The sequence below is a fragment of the Hemitrygon akajei genome, chromosome 6 (assembly GCF_048418815.1).
Source record: "Hemitrygon akajei chromosome 6, sHemAka1.3, whole genome shotgun sequence".
NCBI lineage: Eukaryota > Metazoa > Chordata > Chondrichthyes > Myliobatiformes > Dasyatidae > Hemitrygon > Hemitrygon akajei.
In genome coordinates, this window is record NC_133129.1 from 35,294,551 (window position 1) to 35,308,331 (window position 13,781).

At 42.3% G+C, this 13,781-nt stretch overlaps 1 protein-coding gene across 3 annotated transcripts in view; it reads left to right on the forward strand.

The window, feature by feature from the left end:
- The window catches only part of LOC140728944 (protein WWC2-like), a 241,370-nt gene that overhangs the window by 138,044 nt on the left and 89,545 nt on the right, over positions 1-13,781 (forward strand). For all 3 annotated transcript variants that reach the window (XM_073048070.1, XM_073048071.1, XM_073048072.1), the window contains one exon: positions 9,366-9,442. In XM_073048070.1, the coding sequence (XP_072904171.1) occupies positions 9,366-9,442 (77 nt within the window). The remainder of the gene's footprint in view (positions 1-9,365; positions 9,443-13,781) is intronic.

Consider the following 13,781-nt stretch of genomic DNA (forward strand, 5'->3'; position numbering starts at 1 on the left):
TGTTGGGATCAGCTACTGGATCTGGTGCTCCCAGTGTGGCCTCCTGTATATTGGTGAGACTCGACATAGATTGGGAGACTGCTTTGCCAAGTACTTACGCTGTGTCTGCCAGAAGAAGTGGGATCTCCCACTGGCCACCCATTTCAATTCCACTTCCCATTTCCATTCCATCACGTCAGTCCATGGCCTCCTCCACTGCCCTGATGAGGCCACACTCAGGTTGGAGGAGCAACACCTCATATTCCATCTGGGTAGCATCTGGTAGCATGAACATCAATTTCTCAAACTTCTGATAATTGCTCCCCCATTTCACAAATAGATAGATTATTTGACTGTCACTGCTTCCTCCTTCTGCAACAAATGGTTGGATGTGATTGTTTTCTGTCAATATTGTAATTTAGTGCATTTGATCATTGGTGCCCTTTGCAAGTAGTCTCTGTCTGTGGCTAGGAACATGATGTTGGCCTTTATCGCAAGGGGTAGTATAAAAATCATGTGCATGGTACAATTAAATTGAGATGGCAGTCAAGATGACACCAAGCTATGATCTCCATCATGCCATGGCTCAGACTTTTATTCTGTGTTGTAGTGAGAAATGGGGCTCAGACCATAAGACCATAAAACATAGGAGCAGAATGAGGCCGTTCAGGCCATCGAGACTGTGCTGCCATTTCATCATGCTGATCCCAGATCCCGTTCAACCCCATACACCTGCCTTCTCACCATATCCTTTGATGCCCTGACCGATCAGGAAACTATCAACTTCCATCTTAAATATACCCACAGACTTGGCCTCCTGCCGCGCAGTCTGCGGCAGAGCTTTGTTGCTTATTGTGTTTTGTTGTTGTTTTTTGTGTTGTTCTGTGACCTTGGCAGGTTTGCTATGTTTACGCCGGGATGGGTGGTGACACCTGTGGGCTGACCCAAAGACATCCTTAGGTTGTGTTGGTTGTAAATGCAAATGCTGCATTGCGTTGTATGATCAGATGTGCGTACGTGTGATGAATAAATGAATCTGATCCTGAGTACTGCTTACAGCTTTGACCTCTTTAATTAAGGAAGATTGTGCTTCCTTTGGTGAGAATGTTATTTGATGTAGGGGTTGACGTATGAAGAAAGGTTGAGCTGGTTACGCCCACAATCATTGGAGTGCAGTAGAATGAAATGTGATCTGATTGAAATCTGTAAGGTTTTGAGATACATTGACAGGGTGAATACTGAGAGGATCGTTCCCCTACGGGGTTTGTCATTGCTGAAAAAGGGGAAGTCCACTTAAAACAGGAATGAAGGGGATTTTTATTCTCTCTCCGAGCAAGTCATTAATATTTGGAATTCTCCATCCCAAAGAACTATGGATGTAAAGTTATCAAATGGATTCATGACATAGACTGACAGACATTTAAACTGCAAGGATATCAAACATCAGTGGGAGACAGTGGGGAAAATGGTGTTATCAAGAATCGATCAGCCATGATTGTATTGAACAGTGGTACAGGCTCAAGGCTCTGACTTACCTAGCCCTAGTTCTTTTCCTTGGTTAGCATGGGTGAGTTGGGCTGAAGGGCCTATTTTTGTACTTTATAACTCTATGATTCTTACATGAGTGGCAATGAGATATTTTTTGAACTCTGTTAGATTGTATTGTTAAATGCCTTTGTAAGAAAAAAAACTTTTATTTTTATGTGCTGATATGAAGCTAATATGTAGGCATATGTCTTAACAACAGAGCATGCTACAGAGAGTAGCCTATTAGAGGTGTTGAATTGGCTCTGATAAAACTGCAATTGTATCTTTCATTTTGTAGCATAAACATTTACATTCATTTTCTCAAAAGAGCTTACACCTGTATCCAATATTTTCCTCAACTGACTAGCCAGGAAGAGAGTTCAACCTTATCCAATAAGGCAGTACATAGATCTGTTGCCAGTTTATCTACAGACACACTTATAACTCCTCCAGAAACTCAGTGAGCTTTATCTGCTGGATGACAATGATCAGCACAGAGCAGAAGTGCCAATTAAGAATGCTGTTCAGCTACCCTGGATGAAGGTGGGAGAAAATAGGCAGGGATTCTAGTCCATCTACGCTGAGGACACCAGTGAGTGTTGTATTAACTTCATTACATAACCAATGAGATTGCTTCCTGATTTTCATTTGGAAATGTCTAACATTCCTTCAAGGGTGATGGAACTGTATCACACTGGAGAGTGAAAAAGATATTTTGGAAGACCTGGGAAGGAATCAATGGGAAAAAAAGGAATACAAATTTGATTTGAACATTAATATTATACTAAAATACATTTGATGTAATGCACTACATGCAAGGGTTATTTTGTATTTACTGTAGTATATTTAGAATTGAACCAAAAACTAAGGTGCAATACAAAGATAACCAAGAATGTTTTATAATCGATTATTGACAGAAAAATACTGAGTAAGATTAAGATAGAATCCTGATTGCTTCAAATACCATCAGTTTCTGTTCCTTCAGATGGTCTATGTAAAATGTGTTTTAATGCCTCCAGTTAGTAATAAAATCACTGCATTTCTTTCCATTAAGTGAACTGTTAACTCACCAAGGAGAAGGTGTGAGGATTCATTCTGAATCAAAGGCATCAAATTTATTATTTGCCATATCAAGCCATGCTCTGTGAATTTGTAACTCAGTCTCATAGAAACATAGAGATCTATAGCGCATTACAGGCCCTTTGGCCCACAATATTGTGCCAACCATGTAACCTACTCTAGAAGCTGCCTAGAATTTCCCTACCGCATAGCCCTCTATTTTTCTAGGCTCTGTATACCGATCATTTTGAAATTGAAAGTAATTCTATTATCAAAGTGCGTAAATGTCACCATATACTACCGTGAGATTCATTTTCTTGCAGGCATTCACAGTAGAACAAAGAAATACAATAGAATCAATGACATTCTTCACAAAAAGACTGACAAACAACCAATGAGCAGAAGAAGGCATATTTTGCAAATACAAAAAAACCAATAGTAATAAACAAGTAAATAAATAAATAAAACTGAGAACATGTGTTTTAGAGTCCTTGAAAGGCAGTGCATAGGTTCTGGAATCATTTCAGTGTTGTGGTGAGTGGAGTTTTGCATGCTGATTCAGGAGCCTGATATTTGAAAGGTAACGACTGTTCCTGAACTTGGTGGTATGAGACCTGATGCTGCTGTACTTTGCAGCGAGAAGAGAGCTTAGCTTGGATTGTGGGCATCCTTGATGAATGACGCTACCTTCTTTTGGCAGTGCTTCTTGTAGATGCGCTCTGTGGTGGTGGGGGAGGGGAGGGTGGAGCGGTGGCTTTTCCTCTGATTGATGTTTGCTTTTTATTTCAGAGGAAAACCCATTGAATGTTGAGGGGACATAGCTGAGCTCTTGCTGTAGAAAGCACATGTTCATCATTTGTGTAGCTGGATAATTTCTTGTTACTTAGGAACCCAAACTAAAAGGATATCTGTGTATGGATACACATAAATGTGGACTGCTTCATTATTTGAAGAATTGTGAATAGAGTGAGCTTCACAGTCAATTCATTGCTCAAGATCATTGAGGAAACAGCCAATGGATTGCTACCTTGAGAAAACCTTGTAGAGATTTTCTGTCTCCGCAGTGATTGGTCTCCAGCATCCTTGGGCATCTTTCTTAATGCAAGTATGATTCCTGCCTTCACCCTTCTCTCTTCTTAAATTCCCCATTCTGGTTCCCCTCTCACCGCTTCTCTTCTCACCTGTCCACCTCCTCCCACTGGTGACCCTCTTCCTTCCCTTTCTATCATGGTCTATTGTCCTCTTCTATCAGATCCCTGCTTCTTCAGCCTCTTACCTCTTCCACCTATCACTTTCCAACTTCTTGCATCATCCATCCACCTTCACCCTCACCTGGTCTCGCCTATCACCTTCCAGCTTGAATTCCTCCCCCTCCACCCACTTTCTATTTTAGCTTCTGTCCCCTTCCTTTCCAGTCCTTATGAAGGATCTCAGCTAAAATGTTGACTGTTTATTTCTGTCCATAGATGCTGCCTGAATTGCTGGGTTCCTCCAACACTTTGTATGTGTTGTTCACAATTTCAGAGTATCTTGCTCCTGATCCACACCCAATTTCAGTTTTATTAAAGCACCTTAATTCCATAGTCATAGAGTCATTTAGTTGTACAGCACAGAATTGACCCTTTGCGCCCCCCTCCCACATCCATACTGACCCTTATGCCCATCTACATTTACTTGCACTCGTTCAGTATCATTTATGCCTAGGCTATTTACATCTGCCTGGGCACTAGACTCTTCGACTAATGGAAATATCCTCTCTACATGTTACACATCACTTCTGATTTTCTTCATGAGATGAATCCATGACCATGCTATGAATATTTGAAAGCGAACTGACTGCTGGGCAAATGCCTTTCTAGAAAAAAAAGCTGTGCTGTTTTAATATGGAGGTCCATGACACTTCATGTTTATGCTTTTGGCTGTTGCTCTGAAGAATAAACTGACCGGAGGTGAGCTTCAGACAATGGCAATTGAATACCACACATATTAAGTTGCAAGTTACCTCAGTGGTTCATTTTGACATCAACAAATATCCACATTCACAGAGTGGGAAGCAATATTGAAGAGGCAAGGTAGAAGGAAAGGTGGTCGGTGGACCCTTTAGTAAATAACTTTTTTATTCTATCACAAATTTCCCATGTTATAAAAAATTACGGCATATAGAAAGTAATCCTTGTGATCATATTGGATAGATTACAATGGGGGTTTTACTAATCTGTCCTGATTGAACCAGTGGTATACATAGCCTTACAGAATTGAGTGGAATAGTTAGTAGATCGATTTCTGAAAAATCCAGTCTCCATTCGTCAATTTAATTGACAAATAAAGTAATACCTGCCAGACCTATACATATTACTGAGGATTATTTAGCTGGTTTGCTGACTCTGGAAAATTAGCGATAAAATCTAGAGCAGTTCAGCTCTCTGCTGAACTTAAATGTCCTTGGGCAAAGTGTAATTTCTGTCTCAGGAATTGCATCCTAAAGTCATATCCACTCATTGTAAATTCAACAATTTAAAGCTAACTTGAAAGCTTTAAACTTTTGTCTGCAGTTACTGATGACACCTAACACTGCTCTCTACCCAAACACACAGTCAGCTTTGATATGACACATCTGCAGATCGCTCTCCTCGGCTACCATCCCGCCCCTACCCTCACAAAGTTTGTTTGGGATAATCCAGTAGGTAACTGATACTGACCGGGAAATTCTTGGAGAGATTCCTGGTGTCTGTTGATCACAGACTGCCAACTATAATTAGCCTGAAATCCTTCAGGCCAAGGGTGGGGAATAATCTGGCTCCACTTCTGATCACTATCATGCGATATGTGTGAAGGGGGATGTGCAGGTGAGAACATAGAACATATGGTTAATGCACATTGGAAGTCTGTCTTGACTATAGGTTTTCATTGATTCTATTGTGTTTCTTTTTCTTTGCTTTGAATGCCCGCAAGAAATTGAATCTCAGGGAAGCATAGGGTGAGATATGTGTACTTTGATGATAAATTTACTTTGACTTTGAGTGCAATGCACCTTCAAATCAGCTGCCAACAAGCAGGTCAGAAGATTAAAATTGCAATTAATGGTAATTCAGAAGAAATACCAAAGGAAGATCTGTGCCTCTTGAACTGTAGATTATATAAAGTTTGTTAATTCTGGGTGTATTTAAAAAATAAGGAAAATATACAGTTAATTATTTTAAATACAAGAGATTCTGCAGTTCCTGGAAGTCCAGAGCAACATACACATGATGTTTGATGAACTCAGCAGGTCAGGTAGCTTCTATGGGAATGACTAAACACTCGATGTTTCGAGTCAAGTCCCTTCATCAGGACTGGAAAGGAAGGGGGAAGATGTGAGAATAAAATAGTGGGGGGGGGAGAGGAAGAAGGACAAGCTAGAAATGATAGGTGAAGCCAGGGAGGGGGGAATGAAGAGGCTAGGAAGTGATAAAGGCAGAGGGTTGGAGAAGAAGGAATATGATAGGAGAGGAGAGTGGACCTTGGGGGAGAGGAAACCGGGGAGGGGGTGGATGATAGGCAGGTGAGGAGAAGAAGTAAGAGACCAGAGTGGGGAATAGAAGGAGATGGAAGGATGGAAGGGGGAGTGGAAAAGTTACCGAAAGTAGAAATGGATATTCATGTCATCAGGTTGGAAGCCATCTAGATGGAATATATGCTATTGCTCCTCCGCCATGAGAGTAGCTAATGGTGGCAGAAGAGGAGGCCATGGACCAACATGTCAGAAAGGGAATGGGGCTTAAAATGTTGGCCATTGGAAATTCTGCTATTTGTGGATGGAGCGAAGGAAACCGGTACACCCGGAGGGAACCGATAAGTTTACAGGGAGGACTATGCAAACTCCTTATCGATGATGTTGGAATTGAACTCCGACTCTGATGCCCTGAGTCTTGCTGTAAGACCATCACGTTAACTACTAAGCTACTTTGGCACCCCATTTGAAAATGCCTCGCATGAAAGACTCCCCATAAAATTGTGATTTGTGATTCCACCTTCTATAGCGATTGATAACTGGAAAATGTGTAACAGCAAGGAATGGGTAGCATAATCTGAACTCTTCTCCCAAGTGTGCTTGCATTTAATGATACTGATGTTTGGAATAATTTTTTAATCCAGTATTGCTGTAGATACTGGGGTGATTCATCCCCTAGCACTGTTGCTACTGCTGCTGTTGCTATAGGGTGGGTTAATATCAACAACAACTCAGAGCGGAGCTCCCTGCTTTCACTACCACGGGGCTCGATAAACCTAAACCTAAGAGCTTTTTCCTGCTGTTCTGTTTACCTTTTATTTTGATGTACTAACCTCGTGGGTGGGCTTCCAACATCTACATTTCATCAACTGCCCATCCCCATATATGTGCAATTATACATAAACAAACCATAGGGTCAACACAGAGCCGTCTCTGTGTGTGTGCATATTATTGGTTGCAAATACCAGTTAATATTCAGGCCATGAAAATCTTTTCAGGAATGTAGTTTGTACATTTATGTTGGCATTGGTATGTATAATGGGTGTGTTGCATAAACAGTATGTGATGATCTGCCAGATTAGCACACTGGTGATGAGGGTTAAAGTGTATTCCATTGTCTTGAATATCCACGGTCGTTGCATACCACAACATTTTATTTACAACTTCTGATCTTTAAACACCTACATTTGTAAATTGTTTTTTGGGAATAATTCTTGTCATACTTAATGCTAATGGCTATGGAATATGAATGAACTGTGTCATGTAAGTATTCTGCTTTTATCATATTACCACATGCTAGATTCTATTGCCAAGATTACAGTGTAGAACTTTTAATGAAGTTTTTCTCAAGGCTGATTTATACTTGTGTGTCGCATCTACTCAGTAGATAACGTGTACCCTACACTGTACCTACGCCGTACCCTATGCTGTAGGGTGACATGCACCTCTCCAGAAAAGTAACTCGTGTCGTGGCGACGCAGACCGCAACAACTGTGATTGGTCCGCTTGGTAGCATCACATTTCCTCCTATGCATTGCTGGTTGCTTCTTCTCTGCCATGTCTGTAGGCTGTGGGTACACTGATGCGAAATAGATGAACCAAATCGTCAAATCTACCTGCTGACATGCGAAAATGTTTAAAATACATTTCCTCATCCATGTCTCTCATGAAGAAACTCAACACAGTGGCATAGAAACCCCACCGCCAGCTAGCGTTTTGGTGCACACCAATGCATGCTCGCTACGGCGTAGAGCGACGCAGAAGTGAAAATCGGCTACGGTGTAGGCCACGGCATAGCCCGTATGCACAAGTATAAACCAGCCTTCATGGTGTCATCATGCTTTCGGCACTAATTGCAGAAAAGGAATGTAGGTAGGACCTCAGCGGAAATTACATACCTTCGTGTGAAACAATCCAGTTAAGTGGGATTAGATCCAAACCTGTCATTCGTAGAAAGGGACAATTTTTCCAAGGTCTGCTGTAAGCAGAAAACTGTTAGGGACACGTAGGAATGGTCCTTACAATAAGATAATAAAACATAGGAGCAGAATAGGGCCACTCGGCCCATCAAGACAGCTCTGCCATCCTTCATGGCTGAGTCTTTATCATTTTCAACCCCGTTCTTCTGCCTTCTCCCCACAACCTTTGGCGTCCTGACTAACCAAGAACCTATCAACCTCTGCTCTAAATATACTCATTGATTTGGCCTGCACAGCTGTCTCTTGCAAAGGATTCCATAGATAGACCACCCTCTGGCTAAAGACATTTTTCCTCATCTCTATTCTACATGGATGTCCTTCAATTCTGAGGCTGTGCCCTCTGGTCCTGTTCTCTCCCATTATAGGAGACATTCTCTCCATATCCACTCTATCCAGTCCTGACGAAGGGTCTCAGCCCGAAACGTCGACAGCGCTTCTCCCTATAGATGCTGCCTGGCCTGCTGCATTCCACCAGCATTTTGTGTGTGTTGCTTGAATTTCCAGCATCTGCATATTTCCTCGTGTTTGCCCTTCAGTATTCAATAGTTTTCAATGATAAACCCCCCTCTTCTAAATTCCGGTGAGCATAGGACCAGGATCTTCATACATTAACCCTTTCATTCCTGGAATCATTCTCATGAGCATCCTTTGGATCTTCTCCAATCCCAGCGCATCCTTTCTTAGATAAGGGGCTCAAATTGCTCACAACACTCAAAAGTGCGGTCTGACAAATGTCTGACAAAAGGCTCAACATTACATCTTTGCTTTTGTATTCTAGTCCTTTCAAAATGAATGTTAACATTGCATTTGCCTTCCTTACCACTGACTCAACCTGCAAATTAACCTCCAGGGAATCCTGCACTTGGACCCCCAAATCCCTCTGCACCTTTGATTTCCTTTCTTCTGCCTCCTTCCCTTCTTTAAAGAGCATATTGACATTTGCAATTTTCCTGTCCTCTGGAACCATCCAGAAGCTAGTGATTCTTGAAAGATCATTACTAATGTTCTTCACTGGTATAATATCACGTTCAGATACCTAAGATGTATATAAATGACATAGATAAAGGTGAAAAAAAGTTATTTTGTAACATAATGACACCAAATTAGATAAGAAAGAAAGGTGTATAGAAATCATATGATGGGCACATAGATAGGTTAAGTGAATGAATGCTCCAATATGACTGAATATGGAACTGCCCGCTTTAGTGGTGGAGAAATGGAAACACATATTATCTAAAGAGGGAGAAAACTCTGGTGGTTGTGCTTCAGTAAAATTTACTGACAATGTTAGGAATTCAGTGGCTAATTAATCTTCATTCTTCCCTTTGCAGTGTTCTCAGGGTCTTCATCAAGCACTAAGTATGATCCTGATATCCTTAAGGCTGAAATAACAACCACGAAATTCCGGGTAAGAATAACAGATGCTAAGAGAATTTGATTCAGACAGAGGTACACTGAGAAGATGGAAAGCGGGTGTAACACCTGGTTTATTTTTAGTTTCTGTAGTTGATAATTTGTAGGCATGAGTCCAGAAATGTTTAATTGTGTTCTTGACTTTTTAACCTGAGTGAATCTGTAGCACCTCACAAAGATTTTCAACTCTTACCCAAAAGATTTATAATTTTCTGCAGGGAATGCCTTGGGCGAGTTTCTCATGTGATCCTCACCAAGCACTTTGCAATCATGATGCTGCCTAACCTGCTGAGTTCCTCTAACATTCTGCATGTGTTGCTTTGGGTTTCGAGCATCTGTGGAATCTCTTCTGTTTGGGAGTTACTCGTGATTACCATGCAGATACTTTCGACCATAAAACCTAGGAGCAGAACTAGGCCATCCAGTGCATTGAACCTGCTCTGCCACTCCAGCATGGCTGATATATTATCCCTCTCAACCCCATTCTCCCACGTTCTCCCCGTAACCTTTCACACCCTGATTAATCAAGAATCTATCAGTCTCTGCCTTAAATATACTCAATGACTTGGCCTGCACAGCTGTCTGTGGCAAAGAATTCTACAGATTCGCCACCCTCTGGCAAAAGGAATTTTCCTCATCTCTGCCCTAAATGAATATCCTGTAGCGGTGTGCTACACGCAGCGCTAAAATAACGACACGGAGTCGGTAAACTGCAGTTAAGGAAGATTTTATTCGAACTTCACAGCCTCGCTTTAATGCCTCCCTGATCCCGCCCTCCCCGGGCGCGGATGCTGTAGGGGGCACGTACTCACAGTCCCCTGCGGGCTTTTCCCTTTGTTGGTGAAGCAGACCTGGCGCCCTTTTGGGACTGGCCTTTATGCCGGCGCGCTGGCTATTTGTGAGCCAGTTCGAGTGCGCTAGTGAAGTGGGTCGCCACAATCCCTCAGTTCTGAGGCTGTACACCCGGTCCGAATCTCCTCCACTATAGGAAACATCCTCTCCACATCCACTCTATCCAGTCCTTTCAATACTTGATGTTTCAGTGAGATCCCCCTCCTCTTACTTCTAAACTCCAGCGAGTACTGATCCAGATCCATCAAATGTTACTCGTATGTTAACCCTTTCATTCCCGGGATAATTCTTGTGAACCTTTTCAGAGTCGGCACACCCTCTTTTAGATAGGGGGCCCAAATCTGCTTACCATACTCCAAGTGCAGTCTGACCAGTGCCTTATAAAGCCTCAGTATTGCTTCCTTGTTTTTCTATTCTAATCCTCTCGAAACGAATGCCAACATTGCATTTGCCTTCCTTACCGCCAACAAAGTTGCAAGCTAACCTTCAGAGAATCCTACACGAGGACTCCCAAGTCCCTCTAAACCTCTGATTTGAATTTTCTCCCCATTTACAAAATAGTCTATGCCTCTATTCTTCCTGCCAAAGTGCATGACCGGGCGCTTCCCAACGTTATATTCCATTTGCCACTTCCTTTCTCATTTCCCCAATCTGTGAAGTCCTTTAGCAGATACCTTGTGTCCTCAACACTACTTGCCCTTCCACCTATCTTCTATATCATCTGAAAACTTGGTCCAAAGCCATCAATTGCTTCATCCAAATCATTGACATATATCATGAAAGGAAGCGGGTCCCAACACTGCCCCTGTGGAACATCACTAGTCACCAGCAGACAACCAGAAAAGACTCCCTTTATTCTGACCCTTTGCCTCCTGCCAACCAGTGGATCTTCTAAATATTTTAATACCTTTTTCATACTCCAATGTCTCTTATTTTGTTAAGCAGCCTCCCTGCAGCACCTTGTCAAAGGCCTGCTGAAAACCCAAACATACAAAATTCACTGCCTCTCCTTTGTCTATCCTGCCTATTGTTTCCTCAAAGAATCCCAATAGATTTGTCAAGCAAGATTTTCCTTTAAGAAAACCATGCTTATTTTGGCCTATTTTATCATGTGCCTCCAAGAACCCTGAAAACTCATTCTTTAAAATAGGCTCCAACATCTTTCCCACCACTGATGTCATGTTACCTGGCCTATAATTTCCTTTTTTTCTGCCTCGCTCCCTTCTTAAAGAATGGAGTGACATTTGCAATTTTCCAGTCCTCAGAACTATTACAGAATCTAGCGATACTTGAAAGATGATTACTAATGCCTCCACAATCTCTTCAGCCACCTCTTTTAGAATCCTGGGGTGTAGTCCATCTGGTCCTGGCATCCTACCTACTTCAGACTTTTCCATTTCCCAAGCACCTTGTCCTGTCCCTGACACTCCTGCATTTCTGTCTCTGGCACTTCTTCTGTCCCTGACATTCTGCTAATATCTCCACAGTGAAGACTGAAGCAAAATACTTGTTAAGTTCCTCTGCCATTTCTTTACCCCTCATTACTACCACTCCAGCGTCATCTACTAGCAGTCTGATATCCTCTCTCATATCTTTCTCATTCCTTATATATCGGAATAACATTTTGTATCCTCTTTTATATTATTGGTTAGCTTAACTTCATATTCTATCTTTTCTCTCTTAATGGCTTTTTAGTTGCCTTCTGTTGGTTCTTTAAACCTTCCTAATCCCCCAACTTCCCACTGAATTTCACGATAGTATGTTATGTGCCCTCTCATTTGCTTTTATGCTGTCTTTGGCTTCCCTTATCAGCACAGTTGCCTTATCCTCCCTTTAGGGTACTTCTTCATATTTGGGTTGCATCTACCCTGTGCCTTCTGAATTTTCCTGAGAAACACCAGTCTTTGTTGTTCTTCTGTTATTCCTACTGGTGTCCGCTTCCAATCAGCTTTGGCCAGCTACTCTCTTATGCCTCTGGAATTCCCTTTACTCTACTGTAACACTGATACATCCGACATTAGCTTCTCCTTCACAAACTGCAGAGTGATTTCTATCATACTGTGATCACTGCCTCCTAAGGTTCCCTTTACCTTCAACTTCCTAATCAAATCTGGGTCATTACATAAGACCCAGTGCAGAATTGCCATTCCCTAATGGGCACGACAGGCTGCTCTAAAACGTCACCTCATAGGCATCCTTCATATTCCCCCTCTGGGTCCAGCACCTACCGGATTTTCCCAATCTACCTGCATATTGAAATCCCCCATGATTATCACAACATTGCCCTTTTGACATGCATTTTTCTATCTCCCATTAGAAATTGTAGCCCACATCCTGACTTGTTTGGAGGCCCATCAGGGTCTTTTTAGCCTTGCAGTTTCTTAACTCTACCCACTTGGATTCTACATCTTCTGATCCTATATTGCGCTTTTCTAAGGATTTGATTTTACTTTTTACCAGTGGAGCCACCCCACCCCCTCTGACCTCCTGCCTTCTTTTTAATATAACATGTATCTTTGGATGTTAAACTCCTAACAATGATCTTCTTTCAGTCATCACTTGGAGATACCCACAACATCATACCTGCCAATCTGTACCTGCACTACAAGATCATCTACCTTATTCCATATACTGCATGCATTCAAATTTAACACTTTCAGTCCTGTATTTATCAGCCTTCTTGATTTTGGCCCCGTTACACTTTGAACTCATCTCACTGACTGCAATTTTGATCTGTCATTTGCCTGTCCTTCCTCACAGTCTCACTACACACTGCATCTAGTTGTGTGCCAACTGCCCTGTCCTCAGCCCTATCACTCTAGTTCCTATCCCTGTGCCAAATTAGTTTACACCCTCCCCAACAGCTCTAGCAAACCCTCCCACAAGAATATGGGGTGCCCTTGGGTTCAGGTGTAACCCGTACTTTTTGTATAGGTCAGACCTTTCCCGGAAGAGATCTAGAAATCTGAAACCCTGCCCCAGCACCAATTTTTTAGCCATACATTCATCTGGCAATCCGCCCTATTCTGACCCTCACTTCAATGTGGCACAGGCTGCAATCCAGAGATTACTGCCCTGGAGGTCCTGCTTTTTAGCTTTCTACCTAGCTCCTTATATTCTCTCTTAAGAACCTCTTCCCTTGTCCTACCTATGTTGATGGCATCAATATGTACCATGACTTCTGGCTGTTCCCCTTCGCCCTTTAGTATGCCGTGGACTCAGTCTGAGACATCCCTAACCTGACAACATACCATCCAGGGGTCTCATTCACTTCCACAGAATCTGCCTTATGATGGCATTCCCTATCAGTACTGCACCCTCTTCTCCCCCCTTCCCTTCTGAGCCACAGAGCCAGACTCACTGCCAGAGAGCTGCTTGCTATGGCTTCACCCTTGTAGGTAGTTCCCCCACGACATTATCCAAAGTGGTATCTGTATTATTGAGGGGTATGGCCACTGGTTGCTGTTCCCTTTCCCTTTCCC